Source organism: Carlito syrichta, unplaced genomic scaffold, assembly GCF_000164805.1.
Source record: "Carlito syrichta isolate Samal-C Ts95f unplaced genomic scaffold, Tarsius_syrichta-2.0.1 Scaffold302949, whole genome shotgun sequence".
Lineage (NCBI taxonomy): Eukaryota > Metazoa > Chordata > Mammalia > Primates > Tarsiidae > Carlito > Carlito syrichta.
Window position 1 is genome coordinate 293,926 of NW_007247045.1, and position 21,171 is coordinate 315,096.

At 50.5% G+C, this 21,171-nt stretch overlaps 1 protein-coding gene across 3 annotated transcripts in view; it reads right to left on the reverse strand.

Annotated features, from left to right (window-relative positions):
• Window positions 1-21,171, reverse strand: part of RGS3 (regulator of G protein signaling 3) — a 93,689-nt gene that overhangs the window by 53,623 nt on the left and 18,895 nt on the right. For 2 of the 3 annotated variants that reach the window (XM_008057316.1, XM_008057315.1), the window contains exons 8-10: window positions 18,454-18,565; window positions 12,244-12,287; window positions 4,794-4,916 (exon numbers count right to left, since the gene is read on the reverse strand). In XM_008057316.1, coding sequence (XP_008055507.1) covers window positions 4,794-4,916; window positions 12,244-12,287; window positions 18,454-18,565 — 279 coding nt within the window. Of the gene's footprint in view, window positions 1-178; window positions 287-4,793; window positions 4,917-12,243; window positions 12,288-18,453; window positions 18,566-21,171 lie in introns of those variants that run through there. The other variant, XM_021711956.1, reaches the window with a different exon arrangement.

The window sequence follows — 21,171 nt, forward strand, 5'->3', positions numbered from 1 at the left end:
CACTGTGGTCTTCTGTTGCCAGGCCACACACACCCTCGGGACCACTCCCTTCAGATGACCCTAGGCCCACCACCTTGGTCCTCCGTTTCGGGTCCAGTTGAGGTGAGGTTACTGTGTGGTAGGGGATGCCCAAGAAAGGGTTAAGTTGCCAGAAGCAGAGTCCCGCCCTTGGGTTTGCTCAGCCAATCAGAGTCTGTCCTGATGAGGTAAAGCTTCTATCCTGGGTAGCATTGGTTGAGTTGACCGGCCCCATCTCCTGCTGGAGAAAGCCGTAAGGGTGGAGTTTCTGTGGAACCAGACAGAACTGGAATTAGCTCGCTGTCTACTCAGGCTGGGGGGCTGCCTGACTCCAGGACCTGCCTCTGCTTCTTCTGAAGGCACTCACACAGACCCTGGCATCTCTGGTCCCCGACTCTAGCTGCCCCAGTGGAGATGACAAGGTGGCACGCACCTCGGCATCATGTCTGCAAGAAGTCCTACAGCCAGAGCAGACCAAGAGGCCTCAGTTTCCCGCCTGGGCCCTGGAATACCACAGGTGGCTACCAAGAAGTGACATGGAGCAGCGGCCACATGTGCTCAGAACAGCAACAGCTGCAATGAACAGGGCCACCAGATGAATCTTCCTATGTAGATATCACTTTAAAATCATGACAGTAATAATCATCGCAGCTAGTTCACAGAGTTCTTGCACCCCACTCTGCCAAGCACATTGTGAGTTTAATCCTCACAGGGACACTGTTAACCCATCTACTTTACTGATGAAAAAAGTGGGTCTCAGGGAGGCTAGGTGGCTTGCCTGAGGTCACATCACGTATTATGTTATCTTGAACTATCTGTTGCTATATCTGTCTCCTGCTACTAGACTGTAAGCTCCTGAGGAAAGAGTGTGACAGATTGCTCTGTGCATTGGCCCCACGGAGCCCTGGGCAAACGGGGCCAGGACAGGCTGCACTGCACTACCCCCTTCTCATCCTGAGGGCTCGGTGGAAAGCTCTTCTCAGAAGGTTTCCCTGAGCCCAACCCAGCACCATGCACATGAGCAGTGCTCAGCAGGAGATTTAAGCCCAACCCAGCACCATGCACATGAGCAGTGATCAGCAGAAGATTCATGGCATGGACGATGCATAGACAGCCAGCACACTACTGGACCACTCTTAGGATCCCCAGGCATGGCCTTAACGCTTGGATCACCCCTCCGGTGCCCTGGTCACCTCTCTTCAATTAGAAGGAGCATTACATAAGGGTCAAGGACCAGGTCTCATTCATCTCTATGACCCCAAAGGACTTAAGTGAGTGTAGGGCACAGAGACTGCATTAATTATTTTGCTTGAATAAAAATCATCTATAACTACCTCTCCCTACTAGCTGAGAACCTCAACAGCTGCAGGTGGGACCAGCTCTGAGTTTTGCTAGATCAGAAGCCTCACAGCAGTCCCCAAGCAGGGAGTTCAGTCCAAGGTATCACAGGCAGAAGAAGAAAGGTAGATGCCCTCCAGGAACAGGTAATGAAGCAAGAGATGCGGCAGAGTTCTGAAGAGGAAAGAGCGGGTGATGAACAGGAGCAGGAAGCTGAGACAGGTGAGGAACTGGTTCATTCATTTCTACAGGAAGAGGAGAGAACCTCCAGGCCTACCCAGAGCAGCCCCTACCTGCCGTGGTCAGCCGAGAGTGAGCAGGAGAAGGGTGACAGAGCCCCAGAGACGGGATGCTGAACAGCTGCTACCTGACCCAGTGTGTCCATCCCGCCCCAGCTGGCACCCCACACTGCAAGCCACAGGCCACAGAAAGCCTGGACCTGCCTCTCCCCATCCCCAAGAGGAAAACAGACCTGGCCCCTAAAGGCAGCAGATTTCACAGGAAGTCAAGTTATGCAGAAATCTTCAGGGTATAGTGCCCTCATGGAGACTGGCACCCCAGGCCTTCAGCTTTCCAGAAAATCACAAAGCTTGAAGAGACAGAAAGAGCCACCAGGCCAGTGCCCAGATGGGATTATTGAGGCCACAGCAGGAAACAGTTGCCAAAGGTCACACAGCAGGTGGTGACACACCTCCCTCTCTATTGTTCTTTATGTCCCCCTCCCTCTGATTCCCTCAGTCCTTTCCCAACAAGCATCTATTTCATTTTCAGGGCAAATGGCACTTATGTTTGGTGAAATGGGGAAGAGTTTTACATTCCTTAAGATGTTTAAAGAATCTCCCAGTTCAAGGTGTCAGCAGACACTGTTGAAAGGAGCAGGGGACAGGGGTTGAGAAAGGGCAGCATGAGTGTCCGGAGAGTTGCCTTAGGACGCCCTTTTTCCCAGAGAGGCATTTGAATGGCAGGGGGGTGGTCTTAGGCAGTATTTTCTTTGGTTCAGCAGAAGGTAGAACATTCACAGAAAGGACACAGAAAAGGCATTCTCAGTCAGAACTCAGAACAAAGTGGTCAAGCAGGACCCTTTATGCCTGAAAAGCAAGAAGCTGGTTCCGAGCTCTGCTTGGCCTTCCCTGTCCTCCTCTGGAGGACAGTGACCTTCCTTAGTGGAAAGTCTGTGGCCCAGCGCTCAGGAAGGTCACCCTGAGGCAGCCAGGTTCTGACAGAGCTGAGCACCGGCTGTTGGACAGTCACCTGGGCCCAGTCACTGAGGTCGCTAAGGCAATACTGAAGCCGCATAGGGCTAGAGAGAATCGTATATACCAGAACTCCTCTCAGGAAGCATTCTGCAGGTGACTAGAAGGAATAAGCTACTAAGACTCTGCATGTGTGTGGTGGAGGTGGTGATGGGGAAGGTTAAGCCATGAGTCCCCCAGGGCCTGCCTATCAAAAGACAGCTACATTAAAGGTCTTCTTGGGAAGGGAGGCCAAGTGGGGTGTGCCAGTCTGTTGTAAGGCCAGGTTCTCAAGTCCAGGAGGCAATTCTGAGGCTGTCCCAGCACTCAGGTTCCCTTCTTCACCCTTCTGCCCAGCACACAGCTTCCCCACCGAACACACATCTGAAGAATTCTGGTTTGAAGAGATGTCTAAACTGTTGCCTGTCCAGTGTTGCCCATACATCTTGATGTGGCCCTGAAGCCAAGCCCCAACCCCCGGGCCCTTCCAGAGTCGGCAAGCCAAGCCCACAGCCTTGCAGGGACCAGAGCCTGCTGCCAACAGAGCCTGCTTTCAGTTGTTCACTGTCCTCCCAAGCCAGAAGATGGAAAGACTCTCCAAGACATTAGAAGGCTGTTGCCAACACGTTCCAGAGCCGCAAACTGACACTGAGCAAACATAATTCTTTCCCCCAGAAGAAGAGGAACGGAACCCAAAGAAAAGAAAGCTGAGGACACGAATTCTGCCATTCGGTGTCCCCACGGCTGCCCTAATGAAGAGGAAGTGACCTGGATTCTAACTGTGACCAACCCAGGATCCACGGGGGAAGGCAGCCTATAGGCACAGTGATGGGTCTCTGCTCAGTAGAAAAACCTGACAGTGGGAACCAGCCAATGCGGCAACTAGCCACCTGGGGCTGTGGCTAGGGCAATGACTCCCCACAGTTATGGTTGAGTGAGCACCTACTGCATAACAGGCACTGTGCTATGAAGTATATATGCACCCTCTTATTTAATTCTCAACAACCCTTTGAGGGAAGGACTGTTGTCCCAGGTTACTGATAGAAATATCAAAGCACAGAGCAATAGAGTGACTTGCCCAAGGTCACACTGCCAGTTAGCAACAAAGTAATAACTCAGAAGTCCATCCTCTTCCTATTGTCTTACCTCATCAAAGTTATTCTTGCCTCTGGCTAGTGTCCAACAAGATAACTTTCACATCTAAGAGATGTAATGCTCAGATTCCTGCTCCCTCTGGGAATAGCTGGGGGCTGCTGTCCACCACTGGCCCTCAGGAGAGGCTGCCAATCACTTCTTCCCCACCTCTTGCCTCAGCAGGCCTGTCCCCCACCACCCCCTCCACAGGTCTGCTGCCATGGCACAGGGGGTCTGAACACCCAGGAAGAAGCAACAGGGCCAGCGAGTTTACAGGCTGCAGCTCCCTTTCCTCTGCCCTCTTCCTCAGATCCAGCAGAGCAATCACCTTAGCAACTTTTGCTGCCAACCATACCAGATCCCAAAATGACCAGCAATTTTAGCAAGGGGAGGGACCCAAATGACTCACAAAAGTGTGAAACTATAACTGTGCCTATGGCTGGCATCAGGGTGTAGAAGGGGGAGGCTGTGGTCCAGCTCCTATCCTGTTTTCCCTCCCCAGGCATTGGATGGGCTAAGCAGTGCCAGGTCCAGATCAGCCTCCACTGGAATCTCCAACCTTCCCTGATGTTCCAGCCAGCCAGTCCCCAGGCCCTAGCAGCCTGCACTTGGCTCCGCTGCTATAGGCCTGCGTGGACCTAAGCATACAACAGCTTCTGCCACAAACATCCCCTCAATTACATCTGCCTTGGGCCAGTGTTGAACACCAATTCGGTGCCCCTGGGCACAGACTACCTAATGGCAGAGGGGAGTGCATGCCAGGCAACAGCAAGGAGGCCAGCCCAAATTAAACCTCGCCATGGGCAAACCGAAGAACAGAGCCGAGAATTGATGGGTCATGCTCAATTTGGCCGTCGCTCTACCCAAGCAATGTCAAACCCACTCAACAGACCCAGTGAAACGCCAAAGAGGAGAAACATTCGAACACAGGCCCCCCTTGCCAAGAGCTCATTGCCCAGAGCCAAGTTCTAAGTTCGCATTGGCCCCAAGCTCACTGTGGAGGCTCAAGGGTCCAGGCTGGTTGAGGGGAAGCAAGGCAGCCAGGGCCACAGCCGCTGGCAAAGCCCTTACCTTGCTCTCCGGGGGCGATGCTGCCAGCTGTTGCTGCTTGGCGATGTTCTCCGACAGGCACCAGCACACTCTCTTCTTCTGCTCCTGCGAGTGCGCTTCCAAAGTGAATAAGCACTCTGCCTTCTGACGTCAGGGAAAATAGAGAAAGGGATGGTCAGGGCTGCTCCCTGGTTCAGGGGGCTCCCAGGCCCAAGCCCATCCCTGGGCTCCAGAGGGCGAGGCTGCAGCAGGGAGGGGAGTGTCCACCAAAAGCCACAAATGCACACTAATCCCCGGTGACATCAAGGCAGCCAGAGGAGCAGGGAAGCGGGTTCAAGGCCCAGCTGGCTAGCTGTGGGCCCACAGGCTGGGGGAAGGGAAGGAGACAGGGGCTCCCAACACAGTGGAGGTCTGTGGAGAACTGTAGGACAGAGACAGTGAGGTCACCCCTGGGGGCAGGCAGCACAAGGCAGCAGCTGGGGGAGCATGTGGGGAACCCAGGGGGCCAAAGCCTCAGGCTGATGCTCCATGGAGCCAGGAACCCTCTCCACCGCCCTGGCTCACATAACCTGTCTTCCTCACAGCACACTCATCAGATCACAAGGCCAAGGCTAGACAGATGGTTGAATGGACATACCAACAGCATCCAGACAGCAACTCGGGTCCCTTTGGAAAGTCTTTGATGGGCAGCATCATGTGGCCCTCTGCAGCCCCACTGCCTGCCTGATCTGGGTCTTCTCAGTGACACTTTGGCTCAGTTGAGGGCAGCAACAGTTTTAGCACGGCTGCCATTTAAATCCGTTATTTAACCTTATGAAGCTACAGTCTCCTCTCCCCAGCTAAGCTATAGACTCCCTCTAGGAAGACCTTTTTCCTCTGGGCCTAGTACAATTCTTGGCAGGTAATGGTTTTAGCCTAGTGCATAGCAACTAATGACCTGGACCTAGTACAGTGCTTGGCAAATAATGGCCTTTGTAAGCTCTGGCTGCCTGGAGGACCTTCCGGGATGAGGTCAAATCCAGGTCAGCTTAGGCACAAGCACCAGGGAGCTTTGGGGACCCAACGAGTCACCCCCAAAGCCATCAGACCATGCTGGGGTGGAGTGGGGACGGTGCCACAAGCCCAGGGTTACCAACCCATCACCGGGTGTGAGGATCAGCGGATTAGAAGCCCTTTCGTACTCCACTGGAATTTAATTATAATCCCGCAGGGCTGCGGTCAGATGAATGCAGTCAGGGAGCTAAGAGCATGAGCTGGGTGACTTGGAACAGAGAAAAAGCCAGTGTTTCTATTCAGTACTTCCTGGTTTTACAATTGGACAGGCCTGATTTGAATTCCAGCTTTGCCACTTCTCAGCTGTCAACCTCAGGAAAGTCACAAGCTATCTGTCAAATGAAGAGGACAGTGATGTCACCAAACTCTCAGAGCCACTGGGAGGGCAAGTAGTGAGGACAACCTCAGGCCTCGACAAACAGGAGCTGTTGTTATTATCCAGGAATTGGTTTGTTTAGTAAGTATTTACCGAGCATCTGCTATGTGTCAGGGACTGTTCTAGGTACTAGAGATGAAGAGGTAAATGCGACAGACTAAGCCCCTGCTCTCAGGTTCAGGGCAGAGACAATAAACAAGTAAATAGATAGTATATAGTCCTTCACACCTGGGGAGCTCTACTTTTATAGATTCAACCACTGGCAGATGGAAAATATTTGAAAAAAATAATTTTCATCTGTACTAAATATATAGATTTTTCCTGACATTGTACTCTAAGTAATATAGTATAACATGATTTTTTACATAGCATTTATACTGTATTAAGTATTACAGGTAATCTAGAGGTGATTTAAAGTACTCAGGAGAACATACATAGATTATATGCAAATACTGTGCCATTTTATATCAGGAACTTGAGCACCCTCGGATTTTGGTGTCTGGAGCAGGGTGTAGTGTGTGTGTGTGGGGGGGGTGCCTCGAACCAATCCCCTGCAGTTACTGAAGGATAACTGTAATTACAAATTGTGAAAATGTCACAAAAGTCATAAAGGGAGAGGTCACAATGAAACTAGGTGATCAGAAAAGGCATCTTGGAGGGGTGACACTCGAGTTTAGACCTAACTGGTAAGAAGGTGCCAACAAGGAAAGTGCTTAGGAGAAGTTCCAGGAACAGCAAAATGCAGGTCCTGAGCTGGGAAGTGTTTTCGGCATCATCTAATAGCATCTAGGGACTTTTTCTGTCTTGCCTTTCAACCCAGGAATTCCCTTGGGATGCTACCCTTCAGAGAGAGCCACCTCCCATACTAAGTGTCCCCAGGGTGCCAGTCATTCTTCTCCTGCCTAAAAGTGCTCAGAAGCAGATCCTCCTAAAAGCACTGGGGAAGAGGGTAGAAAACCCCGCCTGCTGGCTTCAGGGAACTGGATGGTCTGTTGAGGCACTCCTGGGGCTTCCACTCAGCAACAGGTTCCTTCTGCTTCCCAGAACCCTCCAGCCCACAGCAGAGAAAGGCTGTGCCCAGCAGATGACCCCAACATTCCCCAGAGAGAAGCCTGGTGGGACAGATGCTGACCAGAGGGCCCTTTGCTCACTGTCTCCTTGTGTTCCCCTGCAAAGGGAGAGGTGAGGTAGGAACTGGTCCCTTCCAGCGTGGAAAGTCCATCACTCCACAGAGCTGGCTGTGGTCTGAGCCTCCCGGGCCTGGCTTTACCCAGTCATGTGAGTTTTAGCAATTCCTTAATCTCCCTGAGCCTCGATGTCCTGTTCTGAAACAGGAATTTCACCTTACTAATTATTCCTTTTCTCTAATTACCAATTTTAAAAAGAATTTTCCCATCCGTGATCGCATTTTGATCTTGGTAATTCAATGAAGTGGGGGGCATGGATTGTCACTCTCATTTGATGGAAGGGAATAACCAAGGCTGAGAATAGCAAGGCTCTCCCTGAGCCTCATCACCAATGAGGGGCAGAGGGAAAGCGCGAAGGCTTAGAGAACCACCTGCTAGGATTTAATCTTTGAAACCTGGGGAGGCCTCCTCACCACCTGGCAAGGATACTATACTCTTAGCTGGCAGGAATGTTGTTCTTTGCATTCTGGCCAGGAGTCAAGCAGGGTGCAACACCTTCAGGAGAAACTCTGTAGGCTAGTGGGTCTCAGAGCAGCTACAGAGTTCACTGGCAGCTTTTTATACAACTGTCCACTGCTCTAAGCTCCAAGATGGTGGTCCTCTCCCTACAAAAGTACAAGAAAGCTCCCCCGGCTGGGAGGCCTCTCACAGCAAGATAGCCCTCTCCCCTCAATACGAGACAGCCCCCTCAAACCCCATGCCCCACACAGTGCTAATTACTTTACCAGTGGTGCCTTGATATTCTTTCCAAAAAAACTTTGCAAGGTACCAGCTGTGATCATCCCCATTTTACTGACACCACAAGAACCACTCTCCCCTCCCCTGCCCTGTGAGAATCTCTCCTGGAAAACTGTATTTCTCTACCTGGGATGGTGATCATATTGCCTGTCTCAACAAAAGAGTGTAGGGCTGGGTCTCTAGCTCTGAGAGCTTGAGGCTGAATGCCTCTATAATGTTAGAGGACCCAGAAGGTCTCCAAGGCATCAAGGACATTCGTGGCAAGGGCTGGCTGGCTTAGATGGGCACACATTTTTGGGAGGCCTAAGCTTTGGAAACCAGCCTGGCTAAGAGAGAGAGCACTAAGTCATCTCTCCCCAGGGAGGATGAATTCCCACCTGCCTAAATCTGTCTAAACTGGGGGCCCTTGTTGCCTACCTAGCTGCTCCCACACATGAACCATCTCTTTTAATCCAAAGTGTGACCTGACTCAAAACTGATGTACACTGTACCCTCAATACTAGGCTCTGGGGTCAAGGCCATAAGCCTACCTAAAGGCATCCTCATGTAACTCACTCATTGCGGGGTGACCAGCCAAGCACAGATCTTTCAGATGCACAGGCCCTGATCCGGAAGTACTGGGCCCTGACCTCTGCATTTAAACACAGGCATCCTCAAATCCAACCAGACACTCAACTTTTCTTGGCCTTTTTAAAATCCCCATCTTGGCTGGGTGTGGTGGCTCAGCCTGTAATCCCAGCATTCTGGGAGGCTGAGGTGAGAGGATTGCCTGAGCTCAGGGGTTCAAGACCAGCTGGGGCAACTTGGTGAGACCATGTCTCTACAACAAATCAAAAAATTAGCTGGGCATGGTGGTACGCGCCTGTAGTTCCAGCTGCTTGGAAGGCTGAGGCGGAAGGATTGCCTAAGTCTAGCAGGTCCAGGTTGCTGTGGCCGAAAGCATGCCACTGTCCTCCAGCCTGGGCGAGAGTGAGACTCTGACTCAAAATAAATAAATAAACAAAATAAAATCCTCATCTGGCTTTACCTCCTCATTCCTGAATTGACTTTATCTTTGTAAACAACAAAACCTTTTCAGCTATAATTTCAGTTGGTTCGTCTGCCTTGATAAACATTCTCTCACTTAACTCAATTATCCTAATAACACTGTGACATAAGTAGGAAGGAAAGTCATAGCTTTTACCATTTTTCAGATGAGAAAACTAAGGTGCAGAGAGAGGTTAGGTCATCAACCCTAGGAGGTCTCGGGAGAGGAGAGAGTCACAGTTTATATCTTCTGCATCCTCCAGAGCCTGTGATCTTGCCACATTTGTATAATTGTATATGTACATCACAAAGAATGTGAGATATCCCTCTTACTTCCTTTTTAAAAGATCAATAAATCATTTGTGAGGTCTCTAATGGAGAGAAAATGAATATGAAAAGCCCTTCCCCTTGTTATGAAGCTGACAATAATAATAGCAACCATTTACTGAGCACTCATTGTGTGCCAGGCTCTGTGCAAAGTGCTTTGAGTGCAGTACCTTATTGAATCTCATTTAATCATTACAACAACTCTGCAAGGTAGGCCTCATTCAGAGATGTGTATGTGACTTGCCCCAGATCACTCAGAAAATGGCAGAGCCAAGATTCAAATCTAGGTTCTCCTAACTTGAAGGCCCAGACTCTTAAATTAACAGAGGCAGCATCAGATTCAGACAAGTGGTTTCTCTTCATTGCCTGACATGCCCGTGGTACCCAGAGAGGAAGCCCGGGGAAGAGAGTCAGAATTTGGAGAGGTTAGAGGTTAGAGAATGGTCCCCGACTAATGTGTCCATTGACCCAGCGCCCCCAGTGATCCAAAGTTATTTATGAGCTGCATCTGCCCCATGGATTTTCAGGTACTGAGGGACACCTGTCCAAGGGAATAGAGACCCAGAACCAAGGACTAGTTAGGACGACCCCATCCAGGACATTGCAGCTGGGGAACAATCAGAGCTGTGACCACTCAGGCAACTGGGGCTTTCTCAATGCAGTGTGAAAAAAAACCTCTCCAAATTCTGACTCTCTTCCCCGGGCTTCCTCTCTGGGTACCACGGGCATGTCAGGCAATGAAGAGAAACCACTTGTCTGAAGTTCCAACTAAGGCCAGGCATGGTGGCTCATGCTGTAATCTCAGCATTTTGGGAGGCCAAGGTGCGAGGATCACTTGAGCCCAGTAGTTTGAGACCAGTCTAGATAATATAGTGAGACCTCAACTCTACAAAATCAAAAATTAGTTGGGCGTGGTGGCATGTACCTATAGTCCTAGCTACTCAGAGGACTGAGGTGGGAGGATTGCCTGAGCCAAGCAGTTTGAAGTTGAGGTGAGCTGTAATTGTATCACGCATTCCAGTCTGTATAAGATTGAGACCCCAACTCATAAAAAAAAAAAAAGAAGTTCCAACTAAGATGTGAGTTTCAAGGTCTCCTTGGGTTCCAAAACCACCCATGTCAAGAATGTCCCAAGTTACAGAGGGAGCAGGCATCTTGTCTTCCCTGCATTACAGCTGTGCCGCTCATAAATAACAGCCCATTAAGAGAAGAGACAGGCTTCTAGCTGCCTGTGAGCTCAATCCCCCAGCCCCTCAGGGTCAGATCACCTGGCACTTTACTTAAATAAAAAGCCCCAAATCAATATCCTTTCATCACTTTTTGGAGGGCTAGGAGGTCACAGATCCCAGGAAACCAATGGAGCAGAAGTGCTTTTCTCTGGGAAATACAAACCCAGCCTAGCAGGAAGCTCTCTTGGCATTAAACATCCTGGAGCCTCCTTCAGGGACTGCCTGAGAGAATCAGAACCCAGGGAGGAGGAGCCCAGCCTAGCTCATGGCTTCTCTTGTCTGCACTCTGCCACCCAGCTCTGTAGAACTAAACACCCTCCAGTACTGAGGTGATTCCACCAGTTATTTCCTGTGCCCCAGAGAAGGTGTGGCTGATGGCTGGGGGCAGGGGGCATCTGATGCCCTCTTGGCCTTCAGGACTGCACTGCAGGCAACCCAGGTCCACAGCTTAGTTTCCACAAGGTCACCACCTCTTTGGAGCTCTGCTCTCTCCTGAAGCTAATTTCTCTTCGACTGTCTTCTCCCTCGGGGGTCTGTTCAAAGACCTTGCACCTCTTATCTTAGCCAGGAACTGTAGGAATTATGTTCAATCATAAATAGTGCACAAATTCCTTCTCAAAGGGGTGTATTCCTCTTGGCCAGTCAGAATAAACCATGCCCTACCTCCCAGAAGACAGATTCCCAAGACTGTTGAATGAGACAAACTTAAGTGGAGGCAGAGGGCAGGAACGGGGCTAATGAACCTTGCTTGGAACAGACATTGCCCTGTTCACATTAGCAGAGACACAAGGTTGGGAATAGAAAATTCACTCAAAATTGAAAAGAATGTATACAGCTCAATGACCCTCAACTTTCACCATTTTAAGTATCCCTTTGGTTAAACTCCTGGCGTAATGATATTTTATCTACGAAACCATCTCAGGCAATAAGTTGTTTGTCAGATTTTGCTCAGCAAAGGCATAGCACTGCCCATCTAAGTTTCTGATCAGACTGAGATAACCAGGAATATCAACCACACTAACTGGGTAGCATTCCAGCCCAAAACACAGACACTCAATGTTTTCTTTAGCCTGTATTATCTGGCCCAGGTAAAGATACAATTACCTTCAGACTTTTGAAACACTGACAAGACCCTGTAGTTGAGGTCGTGGGTGTAACTTCCTACAAAAAGTAGAAGAAAGAAGCAGGCACAGGAATCAAAGTAATCCCTAGAGGAAAGGCTGTTAATAAAGAGGGTGGTGCACAGCTGTCAGGCCATGCCCTCATGATTCCTTCAGGGGCTGGCTGTCAGAAGGCTTGAGCAGGCCACCTCAAGCATCTGTTCTACATGCTGTCCTGTCCACAGCTCCTTCACACAGAGGTAAAAGAGGCAGGGGCAGGGACTGCTAACCCCATTCTACAGAGCAAGAAACTGCCATCCTGGACTCGCCCAGAACCACTGCATGAGCAGGTGTGGAGACTGGCATCAGAGCCCTGGCCTAGAACCCAGTCCAACATTTCCCCTTAAAGCACCAAATGCAGAGGAAAGGACTCACCTCTGCTAGATACAGCACGCAGAATTTCAGGTCTTCTGAAGAACCTTTGAGGGAACAAAAAAGTAATACTTGCATTAGAATTGGCTAGAGTCTCAGCAGTTTGTTTGAGCATGGCCAGCTATGTTGCCCAGAAGGCTGTACATGGTGCTTCCTGGAAAAAGAAGCAGGCATGGAGACTAGGAAGTCTCTAGAAGAAAGGCAGCTCAATAACTAGCTACAGTGATACACAGCTGTAAGACCCTTGCCTGCAGGTCAGCCTGGCGCAAGGAATGCCGAAATCTCATCCCCAGGAGAGGTAGGCACAAGTACCCTCTGGGCATCAAACAGCAGGGAGCTGTCATCCATCCCAGAGGCTGCCACCTTTTTCATGACCCCTGCAATGAGAGCCATGGAGTCAGCACACATCTGGGTTTTCCTTTAAACACTCCAACTGCCTTACCATTTTGAAAGTCAACAAGGAGCTATTTAGTTTCCCACCAAGGAATAGTGGAGCATGCAGGGGGATCCCCAATCGGAGGTGGGGTGGAGCCCAGAGATGGCTTCCAGGCCTGGGGCTTGACCCTTCTGTGTATTTTCCTAGGGCCCCCTCATCCCTGATCCAGAATCCCAATCAATCACAACCATCCATCAAGTCCTCTCCACCAGGGAGGCAGCTGGATGTGACTGTCACTGCTCCCTCCACCTCCAGCTGAGGAGCTGAGGCTGAAGGGCTACTCCCAGGGAAGATGATTTGCTCAGAATGCTTCAGAAGCAAGAGGATGGAGACTGAGCCCCCAGCTGCCAGGGAAAGCTTTTCGGAAGGAGAACCCTGTTGAATTTGAACTCAAGATGGAAAGAAAGGGCACTCCAAGGAGGAGGAACAGCATGGGCAAAGGTAGGGAGGTGGAGAAGCAGAAGTTGTGCTCAAAGAAGAGCGAGCACAGAGAAGAAGCACTGCCCTCCTCCAGGACACCAGCCCTGACCACCACGGCCTCTCCTCGGGACCTGGCAGGACTCCCCACTGGGGCACTCATCTGGGCACAGGCCCAGAATGGTTACTTCAAGCAATCGTCTGGGCACAGGCCTGGGATGGTTACCTCAAGCAACTCACCTCACGAGGCAGGCTGCCATTGTTGAGGGAAGCAACCACACAGCACATGTAACAGTGGTTACCTGACAGGCCACAGGACCTTAGAGTACCACAATGTTCCATGCCAACCACTGCTCCAAATGCTTCCCATGTGTAAATACAACCCTCACAGCAACCCTCTGAGGCAGGGCTTTTATCATCCCTGATTCACGTGAGGAAAACTGAGGCACAGATGGATGAAGTCACTTGCCCCAGGTAGTTATAGGGGGAGAACCAAGATTTAGACCCAGGCATCTTGGCCCCAGAGCCCACACTCCAACCCACTACACACTCCGCCTCACAAATGCCCACCACCCCTTCTGTCCTCTTAAGACACCAGGCCCAGTGCTGGGCTCAAACTAGAACCCTCAACACACACCTAAAGCAAATAAGTTGTCAAAAAAACCAGAATTTGTCACAAAGAGAAGGCAGCAAGGTAAAAATAGAGATTGTGGATCAAGCTGATTCCTAAGAAGAGCAGTGAGTGAGGGCCCTGGTGTGGGTGAAGGCCGGTCCCCTGAAACAAATATATCCCTAGGGCCAGGGCCTACCGGCTAGAGCCAGATACAATCAGCCCATAAGTAAGTAGGGGTTCACTTTGGACTTAGAGAGACTAAATCTTTCTACTTCTCCCCACCTTGAGATGGGTTGGGGAGGGAAGGAGCTCTGCCTAAGAAGGCCATCATGTTTAATAACATTGTAATTTCAAAGCTTTTGCTGGTTCCTTGTGTTGCTGAGGGTGGAGACAAGAAGAGGTGGTTTCTTTTGTTTAAAAGAACACACTGAGACATTTCCTTGACTTTCCAGAAGCAGACCCTAGTGCCAAGGGAGAACCAGAAAGATTCATGTAGGAAAATAACAGAAATTTCGGAGTTGGAAGCTGGCAGTGAGAAAAGAGAAGGTTCTAGAAGGGAGGGGAAAGCCCAGCAGATGAAAGCTTCAGGGAGATGGCAGGCCGAGGTTAGGGGAACACTCATTAAGACATATTCCCTGTGGCAGGGGATGGCTGATGCATTGCCTTGACAACTCTTCCCAGCTGTGACACCCCACCCCCTGCTCCGACCTCCCTGCATTACTGCAAACTTTCACTGAAATCTGCTCCACATCACAGCCTTGTGCTGGCAGCACTTTGAGAGAAGGATGGAATGGGGGCAGTGCTCAGCATGGCTCAGAGCCTCATAAAAGAACAACAAACTGAGGGAGCCAAGGGTGCCAGGGAGGAGTTGCAGCTGCAGAAGAGCAGGCTGCAAGGGGCTGCCCGCAGAGAGAAACCGCCACCCTTTCTGGAACATGAGAATGGAAGGCTAATGGAGAGGAGAGACACTGAGGCAGCACATATTTGGGTTTTCCTTTAAACAGCCCAACTGCCTCTGCCATTTTGAAATTCAACAAGGAGCCATTTGTTCCAGAGTAGGCCTCGCTTCCCACCAGGGAATGCATGAACCATGCAGGGGGGTCCCCAGTCATGGAGCCCAGAGATGGCCTCCTGGCCCAGGACTGACCTCTCTCTCCATAATTCTCCCAGAGTCCTCTTCTTGCCTGGTCTGAGATCCCAAACTCAACCATCCATCAAACCTCCACTCTCTGAGGCAAGCCAGGAGGAGTGTTGTCTCTATTCTTCAGACATAGAGACTGAGGTCCAGGGAGAGGAAACAACGTGAGCAAGGCGTATACAGTGAGTAAGTGGCAAAGCTGAGATCTGAACCCCAAATGGCCTGCCTGCAGAGCCTGTGTCCTGACCATGATGTCACACTTCTGCTTCTGGCATTTCGCCAAGCTATGAGCTCCAGCGGTGGCAACGTGTCCCTTCCACTGCTATCACTCCAGCCACCAGCATTGAGGTGGGCTCTGAGGACGTGCTCAGAAAATATGAACTAACTAAGAGTTCACTCCAGGTACTCCAGCAGCTGGGACCTAAGCAACTGAGTTTCCAAAACTGGGTACCTGGCTCCCCACGGTGGGTGGAGAGCCCAAGAGTCAGCTGAATATTTCTGAGCCACTTCTGAGAAGCCTGAGCAGGCCAGGAAGACACACTGTGGGCGTGATGCTGGCCGCCTGGGAGGCGGAAACACAAAGAGTAGCAAAGCCAGAGGGCGGCAGAGGCAGGAAGGGACCACAATGGGCCCCGGCTGACCGGAGATGTCTCAATTGTTAGCGCCAGCTCTCCGCCTGTTCCCACTACACTGCCATTCAGTCCTCTGAAGCTAGGGGTTGGGGGGAATGGAGTTGGACAGGAGGAGGGCAGACAGGATTTAAGTGGCCACCAGCGGGAGTCCTGGGGGAGGGGTACACCCCCAGTTTCACAACTGAGCCAGCATTCTAGTCTCCTTTTAGCAATTCATTCATTCACCCAACAAATGTTCATGGGGCACACACAATGTTCTGTGTCCCCCCAACAAGGCCCTGGGAGGATGCTTGGCTGGTGGAGTTAAGGACTCTTCAGACAAGTCACACAGGGAGCCCTTGGTCCCTAGGGTGGAGCTGATTCTCCCCTGCCTGGGGAAGCAGCCCTCGCCAGCCCCAGCCAGTTGGAATGGCTGTGTGTGTTCCCCGTTTGCCATCTTCTTTGCCTCACATTGAACTCTGCGTACATGTTGATTTGGCAGAGACAAACAAGAAACCTAGGAGTCATGCGCAATGTTTAATCAGAGATCATTCTGCCAACAGAGGCCCCAGCTGAGGCCCCAAACGCGTCTCTTAAAAGCCTCACTCTGGTCCTTGCTGCTGCAGTCGGTCTCTTGGGGCACAAGGGAGGCGGGCAGGAAACCGGGCGCCAGGACTCAGAACATTGGGTCCTGTGGTTCCAGCTTGGACTACAGGAGGAGGGGTCACTAGACTTCCGTGAACCTCTGGACCCACAAGCCTGTGTCGGGAGAGTGGGGGTGGCTGAGGGGAGGCGGGGACTCCATTGGTGCCTGGAAAGAAACCTAAGTATCGGATTGTGCACCTTGAGTGCTCAGTGCCACAGAGCTGTTTCCTTCCCTCTCAGCAGCTCTCAGCCTCTCTGGAGGTCTGCCCCAAACCCATGTGCCCAGCAAATCCAGGGCAGGCACACATGTGTATACACACACACACACACACACACACACACACACACACACACACACACCACTCTCCCACACCAACCCAATGGGCTCTAACGGCCATGGTCATCTCTCCCGAGAAGTGCCACCTTAACAAGTCACCCAGCACAGCAGTAGCAATACCACACCCAGGCCCCCAGATGCCCAGCTACTGACCTCATCTCTTCCACACCCCTTTTCCTCCTAGTCCCAACCTCAATCTCCACCCAAAGGTAGTCAGTTTGAATCCCCCTTCTTTTTCCTCCCACCTTCAGCAGGAAGTCGAGCAAACCGGGGACTAGGGCTCATGGCTCAGACTTGTCATGTGCACGACAGAGTAAGGGCTTATTATTGAGCACTGCCGCCTGCCCAGTGCTTCTCACATGTGACTGAATCCTAGGATGTCTGGGGGTGGAGAGGGGCAGGCAGAGAACAAGGAACTGTACTGTGAATGCATGTGTGAAGCCGGGCTCGGTGGCTCAGCCTGTAATCCTGCACCTTTGGGAGGCTGAGGTGAGTGGATTGCCTGAGCCCGCGGGTTCGAGACCCGCCTGGGCAACTTGGCGAGACCTCATCTCTACAATAAATCAAAAAATTAGCCGGGTGTGGTAGCGCGTGCCTGTAATTCCAGCTACTTGGAAGGCTGGGGCGGAAGGATCGCCGGAGCCCAGGTTGAGGCTGCGGTGGCTGGGAGTGGTCACTGCACTCCAGTCTGGGTGACCGAGTGAGACTCCAACTCAAAAAAAAAAAAAAAAGAATGCATGTGTGAATATGCATGGGCAGGGCGGAGGGACAGGGGAGAATGGGCTGGGTGTGAGGGAGCCAGGGAGGGGTATGTGGGAGGGAGCAGGGAAGCCCAGGGCAGAGTCCACAGGAGCTCCAAGAGGGCCCAGGGGAGCTCCCCTCCAGAAGGCCCAGGGGAGCTCCTGGAATGCCAGGCCTGAGCTGGAGTCTCTCAGAAAACTGCTCCTTCCCACTGCTCCTGGGTCAGGCTGAGCCACAGGAAGGGGAGGAGGCTGGCCCGAGGGAGGTGACTTACTTTCCCCTCCACGGGCAGGAGAAAGCCAGAGAGGGAGAAGTTGTGAGTGGCTTCCTGTGGGGAAGTGAGAGTGGAGGTTCTCACACTGGCTGGGTTTCCAAGGAGGAGGAATAGTCAGGGCACTGAGCACACAGGATGGGTTTGCAAATAGTCAGGAAGTTTTCCTGGAGCAAAACCCGCCAAAACAGAATTCTTTTGCCGGGTAATATTTTCCTCCCTGCCCCTGTCACCCACCCTCAAACAGGTCTGTTGTTGTTTTCACAATCTGGGAGAGGAAATCGAGCCCCTTTCAGCAGAGACCTCAGGCGCCAAACCAAACCGCCGACAGATACTCCCAGCTGGCTTCCCGTCCGCAAGTGGAGGAGGGCACGGTGGAAAGTTCGGGTTAGAAATTCCCTCCGTGCTCCTACATGCGCCTGTGCCCCAGCTGCTGGGGCTTAGGCTTGGACTGGGCCATGCAGCTGGGTGGAGTAGGAGCAGTGGCCTCTGTCCACGAATCTGCGGGGTGACAACGAGCATTTATTGGGCACCTGTTATGGGCCAGGCACTCAGCATGTATGACCTAATTTAAACTTCACGACAACTTTCTAAGATGCTATTTTTATCCCCATTTACACATGAGGAAACAGGCTCAAGGAGGTTGAGTAACTTGCCTAAGATTACACCGGCAGTAAGGAGCAGGGCCAGGATTTGAACACAGGCCTGTCTGAGTTCAAAGCTCTTCCCACCCTACTCCATAGTCTCCCTGGAAGGGATTTCTAGAACAGAAATCTCCCTGGAAAGCTCAGAGTACAGGAGAGGGCTTGCCAGCCTACAAAGAATGCCAGTGACTGAGAGCCTATCAGCCCAGGGATAGAGCCCGACAGCACACACTCAAATGACCCACAGAGAGCTGGCAGCCAGATCCCAAAGGAGTACCCAAATCAGGCACCTATGCAGTCCAGAGCAGTGGGACTGGGGCAAGTGGGGAGGGGCTCTGGGCACCTGGGACCTGTGCTTACCTTCCTGCAGCTTCACACTCTGGAGGTAGAGAGGGTTCCTCAGGACGTCGCAGCGGCCAGGCTCATCCTCCTTGGTGAAGAGCAGCAGGTCTGAGTAGGCAAACAGTGTCACCTGCATCAAGAAAGAGCAAACAGAACTAGCTGCCCTGCTGTCCCCAGGAGCTCAGGAGCCACAATCTTCCGTGAAGGTCCGGGTGACACATTCTCATCATCTCAGGCAGAACCCGGAACAAGCCTCAGTGTGGCCACAGCCAAGGGCAGACCTGACCTGCAGTCATTGTCACCCTCCAGTTTTCTATACTTTCACTCCTTGAATTAGCAAAAACAAACAGAAGAGAAAAATAGCTCTCTCCCTCTGTGGCAGATGGTCTCTGCAAGCCTCTCTACAACCTGATGCCCCCCATGCCCACCTCTCCGATCAAATGCCCCTAGAGTCTCCAGCCCAGGGCCCTTGACTTGAAGCCACCCTGAAGCTCTAAGATCTTCCATATTTGCTTTTATTCTACTGTAAGTGTCTGACTGAAAGAGCATTAGATTTGGAGTCAGAAACCAGGAGGCTCCTATATCAGCTCTGCCACTAGCCATAAAAAAAGAAAAAAAAAGTTAAGTTCCTTTAACGCCCTCAATTTTCACATCAGTCCAAACAGGAAGAAGAGCTCCTGCCTGGCTCCCTCACAGGCTTCTTCACAGGCTCTCTGTAGACTGGGTGAAGCAAGCGCCATGCAATGTGAGTTAATATTACCAAATTCCTTGCAGATAATTTTAACTGCATTAATGAGGAATCCGCTCAAGAAAATGCCAGTTACTTACGCTCCAATACAGATATGTACATAACTTTTATCTCTTTTGTGCACTAGCTGCTCCAAAAATAAAGGCGAAAGATATTTTTAGACATTACAGGTAAACCAGCAGGCATGCCCAGCATATTTTTATGTTAAAAAAAAAAATCCCACTTGATCCTCTAATGCCACTAAAGATTACACTGCTCTTTGTTTTGTAAATCCTGCAATGGCCTTTAGTCAAAAGCAATAAAATCCAATTTTAGACTCTCCAAAGAAAACAAAATATTATGAATTATGTGAACTTCCCTTCGAGGTGTCAAAACCTGACACCTCATCTCTTCTGAAGTGAGAAGAACCAGCCATAATGTCTTGGCATGCACTGAGGGGCACAGAGAGTGAGTGTCGGATTGCTGGTAAAGTTTAAAAAGCCAACAGGTTGACATTTAGCTACCAAACTGGTAAAGATGACCCCACAACTCCCTTCTAAGATTCTCTCCCACAGAAATACTTACAAGGATATAGAAATATGAACATGCAAAGATGTCCTCAACAACATTTATATAATTTACAAAAAGAAAATAATACAAACACCCATTAAGAGAGGATAAATTTTAAAATGATACTACCTTCATATGGCAGAATTGTATGCAACTATTAAACATGTAAAGTGGAGCAATGTGGACAGAAATGGAAATCTGTCCATTTTTGATCAAAATAGTGCAATGTGCAAAAATACCTGGCATGTAATCTAATTTTATCAAGCAAAACTATAAATCTCTCCATATTTATTCATTTTAAGGTGTCTAAGATACTCACCGCACCCCTCACTCTGGGGAGTGGGATTTTACTTTATATATTTTGGGTTAATTTGCATTATTTGTTAATTAGACTGTTAGTTTTATCATTTAAAGATATATAATATTTCAAAGGACCATTTGGCTTCTTGAGTGTAGCATAGAGAGGTTTGAGGAAACCTGGGGCCACAGAGACAACAGGGGGATGTCTTTGAGCAGGAGCCCTTAGGGGGTCTGGCTTCTCCAATGGGACCACAAACACAAAGGCTCCAGAACCCTGGGCTAGAAGGGGTCATGGTGGTGACCCTATCCAACCACAACTCTATCTCAATACAGTGTAAGCGACGCCTCTCTTAGTTGAAAACTTATTTTCTGCTCAGTGCTTATAAATAACCATTCTACTTATAAGTAACATCACTGCCCTCATTTACATTTGAGGCGCCTAGTGTTCAGAGAGGTTAAGTGACCTGTGCATGGCCACACAGCCAGGAACCATTACCCAGGTCTGGTTGACCCTAAAGCTCTCACGATACAGAGAGATAGCAATAAGCCCACAACTGCCCTGTTCCCAAATGTGAAAGAATCCAAGGCAGGACGAAAACAGAGGTGCAAAGGAGACAAAACAATAAAGTTAAGGGAAGGGAAGAAATTGATCCCAGAGTTCAGAAGAATTTGAGAAGTTGGCTGTCTGAGGAGAAGACTTCAAAGTCCAAGCAATGGCAAAGCAAACCCTCAGGCTCCCATAAAGTATGTCTCCAACTCAGGAGAAATCAGTAGTCACCTCCAGACCCAGAGGGAAGCTGGCAGCAGAAGGATTGGAGGAGACAATCTTTCAGGAGCCTAAAAAGTCAAAAAATGGTGCAAGCCAGAGAGGGCTGGAAGGAGGGCAAGTGCAGAGGAGCCATGGGTAAGGTGAGAAAAGGCCCAGGCTACTGCTCCGGCCCAGATTCCCAGAGCTGAGAATATGGTCTAGACAGGAAGTGATTAAGGCATGAATGAAGAATTTCCCCAAAGGTTGGGTCAGGGAAAGGCCAGTGCTGGCACACAGTTGGAGACAGGGCAGAGGGGCAAATGTGCTAGGGGAGAGCATGTGGAACCCCTCCCCATCTCACCAGCATACAGCAGGGGCCATGGCAGCCCAT